Below are 19341 nucleotides of genomic sequence, written 5' to 3'. Positions count from 1 at the left end.
GGAGATATATTCCAGGCAAAGCTGTAAGATCATGGCCAAAATTCTTATACGGGTATACGTCACCAGTCGCAGTAGCACTGTTGGCCAAACTGTCAGCTTTTACATTTCCAGATATGCCACAGTGACTAGATATCCAACAAAATGATACTAAATAGTTGTGTAATTGACAATGCAACAACTTTCTATTACATTCAAATATTACATGAAAAAAAGGGTTAAGTTTTAGAGAAAATTTTGCTAAGCTCTGTAATGCGCTTAAGGAATCAGTGAATATAACGGTTTTTTTGAGTTTGAAACAAAGCACATATTCAAGAGCTTTTAGTCAAAGTCAAAGAGCTTTGGCTCCTACCCTCTTTTTGGTTTACATAAATGACCTGTGTCAGCTAGGACTACCAAACGGCCAGATAACATCTTTCGCTGATGACACAGCGCTGATTTTCTACGCTGATAGTTACAAAAAACTTTTTGAATATGCACAAAATGGGTTCAATTTGGTTGCTGGATGGTTATCAAAAAACTTGCTAACATTAAATGTTGAAAAAACAAAATATATTGTTTTCAGAAAAAAAGGTAACATACATGAATTAATCCAAACTCTTACTTCACATGGCTGCCCAAATTTAAGTATGACAGTAAACTGTAATTGCCCTAAGCTACAACTTGTTGACACAATCAAATACCTCGGAGTTCAATTAGATTATAAGCTTTGCTTTACCAATCGTATAGATATGCTAACATCCAGGTTACGTAAGTTGATGTATATATTTAAAAGCCTACGGAATATAGCCGACCACCGGATTTTAAAAACGATATATCAGGCGCTATGCCAATCTGGGGAGGGACCGCAAAAACTATACTTTTAAAATTGGAAAGAGCACAGCGTGCAATACTAAAAACTGCCTTTTCCCTTCCTTATAGGTATCCCACTAATGATTTGTATAAAATGTGTGGACTCAAATCCGTACGGCAACTACACTCTCGAGCAACCAAATCGACTCACCCCTTGACGGCGCACATATGCATTGATTTTGCTAAAACGACAAATGTCAATTATAAAAATGATATGTCATTCGTGAGCTGAAGATTGATACTCTCATTTAACATGAATACCCTAAAAAAAATTGAAGCGCTGATTTAATGACGCATTTTAATTAGGCGTCAGGGAAAATTTGCTCCATAAGGTATCCACGAGTTGCGCTACCTTTCCCCGCTATAAAACCCGCCCACATCCGGTTTACCTTATCAGTCGCTTATCACAAGTTGACCGGTACACATCTCAGTAAATTGCATTAAAAGTTTTAGGGAAACCATGGATACCACGCCAGAAAAAGCAGCTCAAGTTGTTGCCTTGTTGCAACAAGGGTTAAGTCAGCGAGCAGTCGCTGCCCAGCTCCAATTGAGCCAGTCTGCAGTGTCCCGAGTATACAAACGGTTCCAAGAGACTGGTGCCTTTAATCGGAGACCAAGAACGAGCCGCCACCGGTGCACTTCAGAGGGAGACGACTGTTTCATTGTCTCAACCTCGCTGCGCAATCGACACCTCACGGGTGTTGTTGTGCAACAGGAATTGAGATATACACGAGGGGTGGCTGTAAGCGAATGGACGGTGAGAAGACGCTTGAAGGAAGCCAATTTGAGGCCAAAAAGGCCTGCGACGGGCCCCAAATTCACTGCAGGCCACCGTCAAGCGCGCCTTGAATTTGCTCGAGAACATCTCAATTGGAGCATTACGCATTGGCGGTCGGTACTGTTTACTGATGAGTGCAGAATGTGTTTGCATGGCAGTGACAGGAGAAGCCGAGTCTACAGGCGTCCGGCGGAACGTTTTTCCCAATGCTGTTTTGCTGAAACAGTGGCGTATGGCGGCGGTGCCTGCATGATGTGGGCTGGTATTTCCTTAGAGGGAAAAACTGAGCTTGTTTTCATGCCTGGGGGCGGCCGAGGAGGCGGGCTAACAGCTGATCGGTACATCACCGATATCGTACTGAGTCATGTTGTGCCCTACGCAGGGTTTGTCGGCGAAGACTTCGTGTTAATGCACGACAATGCCCGCTGTCACACGGCACGAGTCACTCGGCAATTTCTTGAAGAGGTCGAATTGCTCACGATGGACTGGCCTGCGCTCATCCCGGATATGAATCCCATCGAGCACTTATGGGACGAACTTAAACGAAGGGTTCGAGCCAGGAATCCAGTCCCTTCGAGCGTAGATAATCTAAAGTCAGCATTGTTAGAGGAGTGGAACGGCATTCCTCAAGAGATTGTAAAAAAATTGATCATTTCAATGAAAAACAGACTGCAGGCTGTAATAAAGGCTAGAGGGGGCAATACAAAATATTGATTTAATATAATTTTTTTTTAATTTCTACCAATTTTTGTGTAATTTCCAAAGTACGAGACCTAGGCCCTTTTCATAAATTCCGATTTTTCCTACTGTTACGTTCAGACGTCATTAACTTAAGAAATAATTAATGGATTTCAATAAAAATGACATCAAATTAAAGCTGACATCTTCAGCTTTCGAATGACATATCATATTTACAATTGACATTTGTCGTTTTAGTAAAATCAATGCATAAGGGCGCCGTCAATGGGGTGAGTCGATTTGGTTGCTCGCGAGTGTATATATCCTCACCACGATTACCCGTAAACACTCTGAATTATTTTACGACCCAAGCGTGTCTGCAAAAGGCGTAAATTTACCGTATGTTATACAGGGTGTCCCAAAAGGTTACGTACATATGAAGGGGGGTGATAGGGGTGGTCACAAGGGTCACCAGAAAAATAAAATAAAAATTCCCCTCTGGGTATTAAAAAAAATAAATGGCATTTTGTAAAAACTAAAAATTTTACACCTTGTGGAGCGATTTTGCTACCGATGACCTACAAATCCTTACTATATTAATATTATAAATGCGAAAGTAACTCTGTCTGTCTGTCTCGCTTTCACGCAAAAACTACTGAAGCGATTTAAATGAAATTTTGTACACATATAGTCTAGAGCCTGAGGATGGACATAGGCTACATTTTAACGCGAAAAAGGGGTTGTAAGGGGTTGAAAGTGGGGGTGAAAATTTGTATGGAATTATCATCATTTCTACAGGTAGAAGATTGAAACTTATTTTCAAGGCTAATTTGATAAAGATAAATATGAAATTAAATTTTTGGAAAAATTTTACCCCCAAGGGTGCTAAATAACAATAGGGGATGAAATTTTGTTTGGCAATATATTCGGTTTTGTTGAATGTTTTCTTTAATATGTTTTGCTATTACCCTTACCAATATTTAGTCTAGAGCCTGAGGAAGGACATAGGGCACATTTTAACGCGAAAAAGGGTTTGCAAGGGGTTGAACGTGGGGGTGAAAGTTTGTATGGAATTATCGTCATTTTTACAGTTGGAAGCTTGAAACTTATTTTTGAGGTTGCTAATTCTATATAAATAAATATGTAATTAAATTTTTGTAAAAAATTTACCCCCAAGGGTGCTAAATAACAATAGGAGATGAAATTTTGTTTGGCAATATATTCGGTTTTGGTGAATGTTTTGTTTAATATGCTTTGCTGTAACCCTTACCAATATTTAGTCTAGAGCGTGAGGAAAGACGTAGTCTACATTTTAACGCGAAAAAGGGGTTTAAAGGGGTTGAAAGTGGGGGTGAAAGTTTGTATGAAATTATCGTCATTTTTACAGGTAGAAGGTTGAAACTTATTTACAAGGCTGCTAATTTGATAAAGATAAATATGAAATTAAATTTTTGGAAAAATTTTACCCCCAAGGGTGCTAAATAACAATAGGGGATGAAATTTTGTTTGGCAATATGTGAGGTTTTGGTGAATGTTTTGTTTAATATGCTTTGCTGTAACCCTTACCAATATTTAGTCTAGAGCGTGAGGAAAGACGTAGTCTACATTTTAACGCGAAAAAGGGGTTTAAAGTGGTTGAAAGTGGGGGTGAAAGTTTGTATGAAATTATCGTCATTTTTACAGGTAGAAGGTTGAAACTTATTTTCAAGGCTGCTAATTTGATAAAGATAAATATGAAATTAAATTTTTGGAAAAATTTTACCCCCAAGGGTGCTAAATAACAATAGGGGATGAAATTTTGTTTGGCAATATGTGAGGTTTTGGTGAATGTTTTGTTTAATATGCTTTGCTGTAACCCTTACCAATATTTAGTCTAGAGCGTGAGGAAAGACGTAGTCTACATTTTAACGCGAAAAAGGGGTTTAAAGGGGTTGAAAGTGGGGGTGAAAGTTTGTATGAAATTATCGTCATTTTTACAGGTAGAAGGTTGAAACTTATTTTCAAGGCTGCTAATTTGATAAAGATAAATATGAAATTAAATTTTTGAAAAAATTTTACCCCCAAGGGTGCTAAATAACAATAGGGGATGAAATTTTGTTTGGCAATATGTGAGGTTTTGTTGAATGTTTTCTTTAATATGTTTTGCTATTACCCTTACCAATATTTAGTCTAGAGCCTGAGGAAGTACAAAGCCTACTTTTTAACGCGAAAAAAGGGTTATAAGAGGCTGAAAGTGAGGGTAGAAATTTGTATGGAAGTATCGTCATTTTTACAGTTAGAAGCTTTAAACTTATTTTTGAGGTTGCTAATTCTATATAAATAAATAGGAAATTTGAAATTTGTAAAAGTTTTACCCTCAAGGTTGCAATGTAACAAAACGGAATAGGGGATGAAAGTTTGTATGGGAAGATGTTTATGTGAATATTTTGTAAGTGATAAGTATGTGGAAGAGTAACTGAAACGACGCTTGCTTAGTGCAGACTGCTTTAATGACATCACGTTGACGTAATGGTCGGGCACAGCCGACCGTTCCTATTTGCGCATAGTTGATGCGCATACATAACATCCCTCCCCTTTTAGAATACATATACATCCCCATCAAAACAAATACATTAAGACGACAGAAACATTACTGCAATATAAAGTAACCCTAAACTTCTTCGTCGGACAGTACCGGACGTCTAACACCTCTAGTGACCGTCACGTTGGGGTGATTGGTAGGCGGCGTCGGAGGCGAGCGGAGTCTTGCACCGCATGTGGCACTCCAGGCTGCTCCGATGCCACCGACGATGTGGGACTACCCAGGTCTATCTCGTCATAGTCCCATGAGTTTAACATGGCCTCACCTTTGTATAGCCACAATTGGTTTTTATGTTTTTTCATTTTATTTAATGAATTGTTGTCTTGTACAACATATAACACTTTACCGAGTCTTTTTAGAACTGTTGCTTGATGCCAGGTGGATCTATTATTTCCAGTAAACTTTTTATATAAAACCTGGTCACCCGGTGAAAAAAATTGTTTATTATTGCCGCCGTGAGCTTGAACTTGCGAAGACTGTTTTTTATTTACAAAGTGAGCAAGGGGAACGCACGAAGACGACGGTGATATAGGGTTGATCAAATCTAAACGCGTCCTAAGTTTCCGCCCGTAAACCAATTCGGCGGGAGAAAAGCCTGTGGTGGAGTGAACGGAATTTCTATAGTCATACAAAAACTTCAAAAGTCGTAACTTTGACTCCTTTGCAGTACGGCTAGCCAAAATGCTGCTTTTAATACCCTTTTTAACTATCTTCACCGAACTCTCCGCCTGACCGTTACTCGCGGGATAGTAAGCCGGCGTTGTTAAATGTGTGATCCCATTTCCCACGCAAAAGTTCAAAAATTGTTGTGAGCAGAAGGATGTACCATTGTCACTGACTATTGTTTTTGGAAGACCAAATCGCGCAATAAAGTCGTGTAAACGTTCGATCACCGCGTTCGAATTCGAATTCGCGTTCATATCGTACACTTCCACCCATTTAGTGTATGCGTCGACGACGACTAGGTAGGTGTGACCATTAAGCGGACCTAAAAAGTCGATATGTACCCTGAAGAAGGGTTGAGGTGGAAACTTCCATGGTGAAATTTTAGTCCGCGGTGGCGATGGCCTCAGTCGGTTGCATATATCACACGACCCTATCAGCCGTTCGATTGCGTCATCGACGCCCGGGAACCAAAACCTGGACCTAGCTTCAGCTTTGGTTTTAACAATGCCCAAATGTGATGTATGTAATTCATCCAAAATTTTCTGACGTAATGAACTTGGAACTACGACTTTATGCCCCCTCATTAAACAACCATTTTCTAAAGATAGTTGATTCCGACATAAGAAATATGGTTTAAAATTTGGATTTGTTTCTTTCTTAGGCCAACCGTTAAGAACGTATTTTAATACGCGATGTAAAATAGTATCGCGCGATGTCTCGTTTGCTAATTCTTTGACCGTAATCGGTAACGAGCCGTCGACAACAAAACAAACATACGCAGCTCTGTCGCACAGCGCCGCGGCGGCGTCTGCGCACAACGCGCGCCCCGCCTCTGCGGCCCCCTCGCCGCTCTCGCTCACGCCTACCAAGCTTGCGCGCGACAGATAATCCGCGCTGTTATCAGCGCTGCGAACGTATTCTATGTTATAATTATACGCGCTTAAAAACATTGCGTATCTTTGTAATCTATTCGCAGATACTTCAGGGATACCTTTATGCGGGCCGAATATTGATAATAACGGCTTATGGTCTGTTCTTAAAAGGAAAGGTTCCGCACGACCGTATAAATACTGATGGAACCTGCGGACGCCGAATATTATTGCAGTCGCCTCCTTTTGTATTTGCGAATATCGTTTTTCAGCGGGCGTGAGCGTGCGCGACGCGAAAGAGACCGGCCGCTCGGCGCCGTCTTCACCCACCTGCGATAATATCGCCCCAAGACCGGTGGGGGATGCGTCTACCGTTAAAATAATTTTGGCGTTTTGATTGAAATGCGCTAACACTAAATCTGACGCTATATTATTTTTTATTGAAACGAACGCATCCGTGTGCTCCTGCGACCATTCCCACTTTTTATTTTTCTTTAACAAATCATATAAGGGATTAAGAATTCTAGATGCCCCGGGTACAAAATTCCTGTAATAATTGGCCAACCCTAAAAATGACTGCAACTGGCTAACATTAGTCGGTACAGGTGCGTCTACGATTGCCTTTATTTTTTCGGGTGACTTCTTTAACCCTTTTTTATTTATGACATAGCCAAGATAACTAATTTCGTCCTTGAAAAATTCGCATTTATCCTTTTGTAACGTTAACCCAGCCTCCTCGAGCCTTTGCAACACCGAGTTTAAACGTTCCATGTGCTCGTCCCTATTTCTGCCCGTAACCAGTATGTCGTCGAGCAGACATAGCACGCCGTCTAGTCCCGATAATACGGTCTCCATGGCACGCTGGAAGATAGCCGGGGCGGAGGACAGACCGAACACGAGCCGCGTATATTGATACAGTCCCCGGTGTGTATTGATACACGTTAACTTTTGCGACTCCTCGTCGAGGCAAAGCTGATTATACGCACTCGATAAATCTAATTTCGTGAACTGTTCACCGCTATGTAATTTGGAAAACAGTTCGTTCACTGTAGGCAAAAGATACTGGTCGACTACTAACTGTTTATTTATACTGACAGCGTAGTCGGCACATATCCTCACGGAGCCGTTTCTCTTAAGCACAGGCACGATAGGTGACGCATACTCCGAATGATCTACGGCTTTTAATACACCTAAATCGACCAATCTGTCGATTTCTTCAGTAACTTTCTCCTTTAAAGAGAACGCTAACGGACGGGCTTTGAAAAATACTGGTTTCGACTGTTCTTTTAAAATTAACTTGATCTTATATTTGTTGAATGTACCTAAAGTATCCGAAAACGTTTTTGAAAATCGAGCCTGGATCTTTTCTATTGAAAGAGGCGAGTCGCAATAGTTAACTGGAGTCAACTGTAAATTAAATTTGGAAATAAAGTCCCTACCGAGGAGCGCCGGGCCCCCGCCACGTACCACATATACGTCTAAGTTACGGGTTTGCCCACAATACAATATGTGCGAATGACTCATGACACCAAGGCAATGAATCGCTTCCCCGGAGTAACCTAGTAATCTTTTCTTTGTTGGCAACAACTGTGTTTTACTGAAATGCCGACTATAGGTATTCACTGAAATAACGGTTACGGCGGACCCGCTGTCTATTTCAAATTTTAGTTTAACCCCATTCAACTCGATAAACTCCACCATAGGCTCCCCTCTAAAGGATCGGATATGAAAACACTCACCGTCGTCGTCGTTCTCGTCCGATACGTTCGTCTCCGCTGACGTCACCTGGTTCACTCTTTTGCACATTCGCTTAAGATGACCTTTCCGGTTGCAATTTTTGCAGGTATAGTTCGAGAAACGACAGTCTACCGACTTGTGGTTATAGCCGCAAACGGAACACTTCACCTTTTTCAAACCACTTTCACTAGCACTTTGTACAATAGCACTTGAATGACCGATCTTGTACAGCGCGTCTGAAGGCGCAGCGACGACGGCGCTGCTGCTCGACGCGGCGGCTGCGCTGGCGGCGCCCGTGCGCGCACAACGGATGTTTTCCGCCAACTCCACGGCCTTTGACATAGTCAGGCCGCTCAAGTCCTTGGCGTAGATCTTCTCTTTCTCGATCCCGTGCTGCATGCCCATAATGAAGCGGTCGCGGAGAGCTTCCTCTAGGTTGCTGAACCCGCAGTGTGCCGAGAGCCCCCGCAGTCGAGCCGCCCATTGCGTAAACGACTCGGTGGGCTGCTGTATTGCCGCATAGAAGTTGTGCCGCTCGCCGAAGCCGACGCGCTTCGGTGTGAAGTGGGCGTCCAATAGGTCGAGGATATCCGGGTATGGCACCTCCTGCAGTTCCTTCGGCAGCGCTAAGTCCGATGCTAATTTATAGGTACCCTCTGAGAATGCACTTAGCAATATCGCGCGTCGCTTTACTCCCGTCGCATCGGTTAAATGGTTTATGTCATTAGCAATAAACCATTGCGTTATGCGACTCTTGTACGTTTTCCACGTCTGTTCACAGTGATCGAAACAAGACAAAACACCAAACTGTCCAACAGACATTTTGAAAAAAAAAAAATTCACAACGCGGGTACTTTGGTTTCTCGTCGCCAATGATAAGTATGTGGAAGAGTAACTGAAACGACGCTTGCTTAGTGCAGACTGCTTTAATGACATCACGTTGACGTAATGGTCGGGCACAGCCGACCGTTCCTATTTGCGCATAGTTGATGCGCATACATAACAGTAAGTTTAATATTTTTTGGCATTTTTTATAAGTTTAAGTAAAAAAAACAACAACAACATAATTCTCGACCCGTAACCCAGAGGGGTAGGCAGAGACCCAGGACCTACATTTGGCGCGGTCCGGGCACACCTCTTTCTATGTTCTTCTACATACATCAAAGCATAGCACGTTGGTTAAATAAAATAATTAGCTCAAAAAAAATGCTACCCAAAATAGTATTTCATGCGGTCGAAGTCGCGGGCACATCTAGTATTGCTATATTTAAAAAAAAAAGCTGTTATGTTATCGTCAATAACCCTTAATCAATATGAAATCAAAAAAACAATACATATCTAACAAAGATTTTAAAGAAAATTAAGTTCTTGTCCAGTCAAGGACTTAGTAATTACGACTTCACTCAACTTCCTCCAAGTGTACTGAAAAAAAAAAGTACTATGCAACTCCGGCGAGTAACTTAAAAAGATAGGTAATTTCATTGCAATTCCAAAATGGTATAACACTTACTTAAAAAATTCATACTAGGACATTTAAAAATATTTTTTGGGAACAATACCCCTTCAAAACAAAACATACCAATAAAGCAATAGTCTCAAATTCGTACGCAAAAAGTTTGGTGGTGAGTGAGAGAGACAGGGAGATACTCTAAGAAAGAGACAAAAGTAGGTGTGCTATCTTTGTTTAGTCAAATAGTCAGTCAGTACATTAAGCTCTCTCGTTTACTGCGCATCCTTTGTATTCGTTTGTGTTCATTTTGTACTAACGACTTTGCTTCGCTTTCTGGACTTGATTATTATCTTTGTGATTTGGATATTGTTTGTGATTTCTTCCAACGACCCGGCTTTCTCAAGGACTAAAGTGTGTGATACGAAGTGTCCCCACCTAATCTGCGATGCCATGTTATTCCTGACACAGCTGATGCAGCCAAATACTCCTGGGATACCAAGTTTACTTTGTATACCCCATTGACCAGTATTGCTGTAGCGACTAACTGTTGCTTTTTATTGTAAACACAACAGCCAGTATCTGTGAAAGATACACTGTTTCCTTTTTTAATTAGTTGACTGACTGAAAGAAGGTTAGTAGTCAGAGATGGTATACAGCATACGTCTTCTATCACGATGTCGTACTCGCAATCATCAGTTGAAGTCGTTATTTTAACATTGCCAGAACATAATACTGTCATCTTCTCATTATTAGCTACGACAATTTCTTTATTTTGTTTATATCTGGCATTCATAACCCAACTTTCATTTGCTGTTAGGTGTACACTTGCCCCGGAGTCGATATACCAATCATTTTTGTTAAAATTTGCACTTAAAAATACTGTACTAAATGCGTTTGATTGCATCCTTTCTTTATTTTTCTTATTTGCTGAATTATTTTCGTTATTCGTGCACTGATTTTTATAATGGCCGACTTGTTTACACCGGTAGCATTTCACCGCCTTGGTATTTCTCTCTTGGCTATGACATTTCTGTTTTGACGCGCTAGTCGTTGACTTATTTCTGTGTTGCCACTTTTTATTACCGCTACTAGTAGCAAATGCGCCGTTAACATCATTTATTCCATTTCTGGCAACACTGGTTTCCGTTTCCATATCCATCAACTTTGTCCTAATGGCGTCTGTTGTGATAACTATGCCCGAATGTTCTATAGCCATTATCATCGGCCGAAATGTTTCTGTTAATCCTGCTAACAGCAAACAGCCGATCCATTCGTCAGTAATCTTGAATCCTGTTCCGTTTAATTTTTGGCCCGTTTCAATGATCTGTGTTATATATTCCTGCATGTTTACACAATTTTCTAATCTAATAGATATAAGATGGCGTAGTAGGGATATTCGTCTTGTGAACCCCGCGTCATCAAATAATGCCTTAAGCGTATTCCATAACTCCAATGATGTTTTAACATCTTTTACATGCACATATAACGTACTATCAATCGTCATTATTAATTTTGCTTTGGTTCTTGCGTCATCTGCGGCTTCTACAACCTTGTCACGGACAGGTTTAATACAATGCACCATGTCTTCAAGGATGAGAAAATTCTCCGCGGCAAATGTCCATTCGTTGTAGTTTTCCCTTCCTTTAAACTTGGGAACATTTATCAGATAGTTCGTCGACATTTTTCTGACAATTCTTTTTATAAAACTGTCTAATATCGCGCTACTGACTATCACTGTTACACTACAAATTTTGCAAAATTAAATAACACTTTCACACTAAACTTTCTGGAACTCAAGTAATAACTGAGAATTGAGATCTGGGACCTGGGATCTGGGATCTGGGCCCATAACCTATTAAATAAAACACGTTGTTTTTGCAAGAGTGGCGCGGGAGCAAGTGAAGTCTTTATTTTATTGACCACAGACAACAAAGTATAATTAGAACAGATAATATAAGAGTGATGATAATCTATTTTTAATTTGCATACATAAAAAAATCAACAAACTAGAAGAACGGGAGACTGCCAGGCACTCTCACAAGGTTCTACTACGTCTAACGCCAACATTTCATCAACTTGTTCGAGTAGAATCCTCTGCTTTTCTGGAGAAAGTCGGTAATATCTTTGCCTAATAGGAGGCGACTCTCCTGTGTCAATATGGTGTGTTATTACGTGAGTCCGGCCCAAACCTTTATGCTCAAACGAAATTTCTTTAAATTTTTCAATTACGGTATCTGCGACTATCTTTTCATTTATATTTAAATGATTGTAAGAACAAATTAAATGTTTCGATCTATTTTCAGTTAAGTCCATTAGCGGTGTCTCTGTTAAAGTAAGAGAGCCTAAGTACAATCGCGAACCTTCCCGGTGTTCCACCTCTAGGGCTATAGTCGTTTAAACGTTTCGTACGCATTGAGACTACGACGCGGAAACAATAACCAATAGGGTGCAGCCTTTAACTCTAATGTTCGAAACCGGTCTGTGAATGGTCAGCGTTGTAACAATAGACTCAATAAAAATATTATTTTCTTTGTTGTCGTTCGAAACGAAAGCAGCGTTACTTCGGACTCCATTAATTCATTTTAAAATTATTCTGTTTTAAAATAAACAACGTAAATCATCGGAAGTTTTAATTTTTTTTCTACCAATATTTACTTAGTCATATGATAATTATAAATTAAAAAAATTAAAGTATGTTTTAGAATTATAAATAACAATAAATATTTATAATTTTAGCAACATAATGTTGTATAATTTACCTTGTGTTATCTTTCTTGGAAACATAATTATGATTTAAAATTTAACCTGATTTAATAAATTTATTTGAGTTCAATTAAATTATATTATTTTTAGTGACATAACATGTGTCATGTCGAATGAAACGACGAGCTTAAAACATTAAATAGACGCTATAAAATAAACTTGAATATGTTTGATTTTGTTAAGGAATGATAGTATTCGAGTATATAATAAAAAATCATACTTAGAGACTCTTTTCTGTGTGGTTGTGGTATTTCACTGATCGAGCCGTCTCACTTGTTGATGTTGTCACGCTAACAATTAATACCAAAATCATAATAAGCGCTCTCGCAGCAGCTTTATAATTTAAATTTATAATTTCACGACTTGATAATCGCCCATGATTAGCGCATGCCTATCAAAAGGTGATACATATTTTCAAAATGTCTTAAGTCATTAATAAAATATGTTTAATGATTACTTTAACCAAGATATGTATACCATACTATAACATTGAAAAATATATGATATGATATAAGAGAATCTTTTTTGATTCTCCGTTCCGCGTAGAAAGTCCCATTTACTTTGTTCTAACATTGCACTTATGTTGCAATTTAGATATCACGACAGTTACCCTTTATCTTAAAACCCGCCTATCGTGTCTGATCAGCCGAATCCGCTGAATGATAATAAAATCTTTTACAAATAAACATTTCTCCTTGGTATCAGATGCAACAAATTATGTTTTATACGGCTGTGTGATCATTAGAATACGGATCGGATTATGATGTTTTTGTTACGGGATAGACTACAAAAAATATTATAGGTGTTCGAAGAAAAATATTTTGCTATTTGCAGTTTATGACAGTCTAAATTACTATTTAGAAAAATATTTGCAAAATTTTCGAAGAATGCCGCAGCAATAACAAAAGATTACTATCTTGTTATTGCTGCGGCATGCTTGTATCATTGTTTACTGTAGAAGCATTTACTACTTGCACCTGTTGAGGCGGCTTTTTACCAAGTGCAACCGATTCAAGGAATAAAATAAAATAGACGTGCCGGGTTGCCAATGTATGAATATTGCATGCCAAGTAAACATTGAATAGTTAATATAAATATATTTCAGTATTAAAAAAATCATTATAGTGAGATTTTACTGTAACTATAAATGCAAGCGTTTATAAATTTTCAGTGAGTAAACTATGGTATTGACTCCTGGTTAAGTAAAAAATATAATTATTTTTCAAATCATTTATTTCTACTTTAATATTAACATTTTAAAGAGGAAAGAAAGGTTGTTTTTGAAGAATGATACATAAAATGTGAGTAACATAGATTCAGCGTCTTCAGCACATTATCAAAATCTTTGATAATGTGCAAACTATAGCCATAATAGGTGTTTCATACATGTGCTGCGAAAACTGGAAATATAAAAAAGATAAACAATATTTAAGAACATGTCAATATCTGTAAAAAGTATAAACTGTAGTTGTTTGTCAACTTGTTATGATTCTGAATAAAATTAAAAGTATACAAGAAGTTGTAAGAGATTTTTATTTTTTGTGCGGTTGTTTTGTCCTAACTGCTATCGTAAAACAATAAACAATTTTAAAATGAAGCACCCGTAATGCCGCTCAGGTGCGCTAAGCCTAAACAATAAGAATAATAATTGTAATTACCATCTGTCCGGGGGATTTTAGAATTCACAAAAAATGTTCCAACTAGTTTAGTTGTAAAAAAATGAACACTTACGCTAAGAGATGTGCGCGCAAATTACAATATTAATATTGATATCCTGTGATTCGCATCATCGCGTTTATACTTTAATTTATTAAATACATATTTTTAAGTATAAAAATAAAACAAAAATAATTAATTCTTTAATCTCACTAATTCATTCATTCAATTAAAAAAGTTTTGGGATGGATGGATGGATATTTACAAAAGATATCTTAAAGAAACTCGATTAAATTCCGCCTAGATGTAGAATTTAATAACAACCTTTTTTTCTCAATTCCCTGCGGACAAAATTTCGGACCAAAGTTAAAGATGAACTTAAGATCGAGCAAAGAGTCAAAGTATAAAAGGTTGACATATGATTAAGCTTAACTGTTACTACATACTAAGTTTGTTAGTAATGGTAATGGTAAGGCCTTTAAGGTTTTCTTTATTTAGATTTAAATAAAAAGCTTATTCGTATTTCATTCATTTTATTATATAATAAATATGGTTAATAATTATAAAGTGTATTATTGGGTTGACATCGTTTTTACAAAATGTTTAGGTTCTTAACATTAACATTTAAATAAATTATAACATGAATCTATATAAATAAAATTGAAATAAATATATTTTATACTAATATACGAGTACTTTTTATATAAATATTAGAAACATACGATTCCTATGTTATACGTATGTTTCTAGTATTTTGTCGGTCCACCATTCGCAGCTATGACGGCATCGCACCTATCTCGCATAGAGAGGACTATGTTTTGACATAAGTCTGATCCTCTAAATGATTCCCAAATTTTTTCACAGTGGGCTACTAGCTCTTCTTTGCAGCGCTCATTTCTACTGTCCCACTTTTGGACCATGAGCGCCCACAAATTTTCAATCGGGTTGAGATCCGGCGACTTTGATGGCCACAAAATCGTTTGAACTTCGCTATGAGACTCAAACCAGTCCCTGACCACGCGCGCACGGTGTATCGGACAATTATCTTGTATGAAGTTAATTCCAGGAAAATCTTCGACGGGATACACCGTGCGCACTGTTGGTAACATTACGTCCTGTAAAATCTCTCGGTATACGTGGCCATTTGATCGCCCGGGTATAAAAACTAGCTCCCCGGGTCCCGCGGAACTCATCCAACCCCACATATTTACTGTTATTCTGCCCGACTGGGTATTTGAAATTACATTTTGAGGAGCATACCTTGTATTATTTGCTCGCCATTAATTCTGACGTCCACATTGATTGGACTTAAAACATTTTTCGTCAGAAAATATGGCGTTTGAAAAATCGAAATCTCTAAACTCTCTAGCGAAACGTAGTCTTGCGGTGCGATGCTCTTCTGTTAATCCAATTTTTTTAGCTGGTGTCCTATTATGGACATCGTTTCTGTGTAGATAATTGCGAATGGTTTTTACCGAGCACTCAAATTTTTGAGCAAAAACTTTTGTAGCAGTGAAGGGCTGCTCGGAGTAGTGTTGCAACATCTGATTTATTTGGGGCTGCTGCGCAACACGCAACGGCATGATTCGTACTCGATCTAACAGCGAGCCTTCGTTCTCGTAGCGCTCCACCCACCGGCGTACTGTAGCTCTCTGTAAAATAACTTTTATATTAAACGAAAGACAGAAAAATTAAAATTAAAATTAAAACATATGTAACGTAATATATCTGTAATTCCAACTGTTGCATCTGATTTTTATTTTAGATAATATGTTTATAAATTGATTTAATAAGTTAACTAAATAAACAGATATTTGTATATTTAACCATTATAAGACAATAGAGAAAGGTCTTGTTATTAAGTCTAGGCTAAAAAATAGTTTTAGATAAGAAGTGTTTAAGTATATAAAAAAGTCAATGTGGTTTGTGATATTTTTTTCTTTTAAGATTTTTTAATTTACCTTGCGTTGCCGGTTATAATTTACATTGGGTTAAGCTAAACCTAAGGTTATAAATATATTTGTATACACATATAAATTTGAAATATTTACGCTGTGTAATCTTTACATTACGAACTTACGGAATTGCTGATATTATGGCTTTTAATTAAAAATCGATATTATCAATCTATTATTACATTATTTCCAAAAACATATAGTATATAGTCTAATATGGCATATTCAAAAACATGTAGTTTTTAGTTTTTGAACGATAACTTGTAACAATCAGAGAACACTAAGTGGCAAGCAGATATAAACGTGTTCAAAGTAATAACGCTAATCAAAAAAAAAAAAACCTACAATGAATCAAAGTAATAAATACAGTTCTTATTTATTCAAAAGTTTTGAGTTACATATTTATAACTAATCAATTACGTTTCATTGTCTATAAAAACATATTACTTACTGCAACATTAAGTTCATCCGCTATTTGAGAGATGTTGAAACCTTCCCGATGCAAAACGATGATTTGTTCTCTTTCTTCAGCAAGAAGATTACGCGGCATTATGTTAAATGATTACAGATTAAGTCCAGGGTTCTAGCACAGGTAAACGTAAGGCGATCTATCAGTCCGGAAAACAAGCAGAGGTCACTAATAGGCACAAATCACAAAAGTCCAAAAAACAAACAGAGGTCGTAAAACTTAAAACGCATAACAAAGACAGCGGCAGTAACAACACGCAGGGATGCAGAGCAGTACGCAACTGATTGTTTTTACTATTATCCAGTCGCTTGCGCAACTCATTGCTAACTCATTGGCTATCCGTAAAAAGGGGGCGGAGTTTGTTTCGTTGCACGGTGCAAGGCATATTTTCGTTAAGTGGAACACCGGGAATTTCCGCCATTGTACTTCGGACATAACTTGAATGCACGTCAGAAATCTATACCTAAGATCAGTGACGGTTTGACTTCGGGAACAACAAAAGCCTTAATTATGTGAAATTGTTTTTTTTTTTTTTTTATATAAGAGAAGGGGGCAAACGAGCAGCGGGAACACCAAGGTGTTCATCGACGCCCATGGACATCTGCAATACCAGAGGAATCGCATATGCGTTGCCGGCCTTTGAGATGGTGATACGCTCGCTTCTTGAAGGACCCTAAGTCGTAGTGGTTTGGAAATACCGCCGAGGACAGACCATTCCACAACGCGGCCGTGCGGGGCAAGAAATTTCGCGAGAACCGCACTGTTGTGGAATGCCAGCCATCCAGATGGTATGGATGGTACCTGGCGGTCTGTCGGGTCGTCCGATGACGAAACTCGGCGGCAGGAATCGTTCCAAACAGTTCTTCGGAACACTCCCCGTGGTACAAACGATAAAAGATGCAGAGGGAAATGACGTCCCTCCGCAAGGCCAGGGTATCAAGCCGATCGGTAAGAGCTCGGTCGTTGACGATTCGAGTCGCTCTCCGTTGTATGCGGTCAAATGGAAGAAGCTGGTATTGGGGTGCTCCCGCCCAGAGGTGCGAGCAGTATTCCATGTGGGGCCGAACTTGCGCCTTGTACAGTTGTAGGCGGTGGCTCGGCTGGAAATACTGCTTCGCCCTACTGAGCACACCCAGCTTTTTGGAGGCCAGTTTGGCCTTGTCTTCCAAGTGACCGCGAAACTGAACATCACTCGATATGTCAACGCCGAGAATACCGATACTGGCTGAGGCAACCAGGGGAGTGCCCTCAAAACGAAGATCTACGACAAAGGGTTGTTTTTTAGCGGTAATGGCGCACACTTGTGTCTTTTTGGGATTGAATTCGACGAGATTTCGTCGACCCCAATCCGAAACTTCACCCAGTAGGGTCTCCAGTTCAGACACAAGTTTGGTCCGGTTCTCATCGGCAGTAGCCCGAGAAACATTGGCACGGGCCGTATACAGTGCGTCACACGTGCTATCGTCTGCATAGCAATGAATGTTGCTAAATTGCAGCATGTCATTGATATGCAGAAGAAACAAGGTGGGGACAGTACACAGCCCTGTGGGACACCAGCGTTGATTGGTTTCGGGTCAGAGCACGCACCGTCAACAACGATCTTGATGCTCCGACCCTCCAAGAAGCTAGAAATCCAGGCGCATAGTTTCTCGGGCAGCCCGTAGGAAGGCAACTTCGCAAGAAGTGCTTTGTGCCACACCCGATCAAAGGCTTCGCAAGGCAAGTTCTCGAATGTTACGGGCAAATTAATATAGCCTATACTATTCAACGTTTGTCCGCCTGCCGCAGTAACCAACAACGGCTCGTCAGTTAAAATTTTAAGGCCATGTTGAAGCAAAACCTTGTGAGCGTGATTCCCTATAACAGTAATTACTGATCCCGAATCTAAGAGTCCTGACGCAGTAATGTCATTAATCTTTATGTTAATATACGGACGGGTATCACGAAATGGTTTTTTTTTGTAGAATTGTAGCGGCCTTGTAAAAACTAAAAAATCTATGTACTGTTTTTAACCATTCCTTCCAATCATTAATATCAGTTTTCGGTTTATTACAAGATCTACTACAATTCTTCCTAATTAGTTTTTTGAATTCGTGTTTCGGTTACAATTTGGGCAGTCGGGCTTCTTGACACCCTTGTTGCCACGTTTATCAGATAGTTCGTCGACATTTTTCTGACAATTCTTTTTATAAAACTGTCTAATATCGCGCTACTGACTATCACTGTTACACTACAAATTTTGCAAAATTAAATAACACTTTCACACTAAACTTTCTGGAACTCAAGTAATAACTGAGAATTGAGATCTGGGACCTGGGATCTGGGATCTGGGCCCATAACCTATTAAATAAAACACGTTGTTTTTGCAAGAGTGGCGCGGGAGCAAGTGAAGTCTTTATTTTATTGACCACAGACAACAAAGTATAATTAGAACAGATAATATAAGAGTGATGATAATCTATTTTTAATTTGCATACATAAAAAAATCAACAAACTAGAAGAACGGGAGACTGCCAGGCACTCTCACAAGGTTCTACTACGTCTAACGCCAACATTTCATCAACTTGTTCGAGTAGAATCCTCTGCTTTTCTGGAGAAAGTCGGTAATATCTTTGCCTAATAGGAGGCGACTCTCCTGTGTCAATATGGTGTGTTATTACGTGAGTCCGGCCCAAACCTTTATGCTCAAACGAAATTTCTTTAAATTTTTCAATTACGGTATCTGCGACTATCTTTTCATTTATATTTAAATGATTGTAAGAACAAATTAAATGTTTCGATCTATTTTCAGTTAAGTCCATTAGCGGTGTCTCTGTTAAAGTAAGAGAGCCTAAGTACAATCGCGAACCTTCCCGGTGTTCCACCTCTAGGGCTATAGTCGTTTAAACGT

The 19341-nt window shown here is 38.9% G+C and overlaps 1 protein-coding gene across 1 annotated transcript; it reads right to left on the bottom strand.

Annotated features, from left to right (window-relative positions):
- Positions 1-5005: 5005 nt before the first annotated feature.
- Positions 5006-9110, bottom strand: LOC123722962 (uncharacterized protein K02A2.6-like). The gene has a single exon (XM_045685511.1). The coding sequence runs from the start codon at positions 9092-9094 to the stop codon at positions 5006-5008; it is 4089 nt and encodes a 1362-aa protein (XP_045541467.1). The 5' UTR covers positions 9095-9110.
- Positions 9111-19341: the final 10231 nt, after the last annotated feature.

Source organism: Papilio machaon, chromosome W (assembly GCF_912999745.1).
Source record: "Papilio machaon chromosome W, ilPapMach1.1, whole genome shotgun sequence".
In the NCBI taxonomy this organism is placed as follows: domain Eukaryota; kingdom Metazoa; phylum Arthropoda; class Insecta; order Lepidoptera; family Papilionidae; genus Papilio; species Papilio machaon.
The sequence above is the reverse complement of the archived record's forward strand: the minus strand, read 5'-3'. Positions and strand labels throughout refer to the sequence as shown.

Excerpts from the sequence above, each read along its gene's own strand:
- LOC123722962 (XM_045685511.1), bottom strand. The coding sequence starts at position 9,094 with ATGTCATTAAAGCAGTCTGCACTAAGCAAGCGTCGTTTCAGTTACTCT.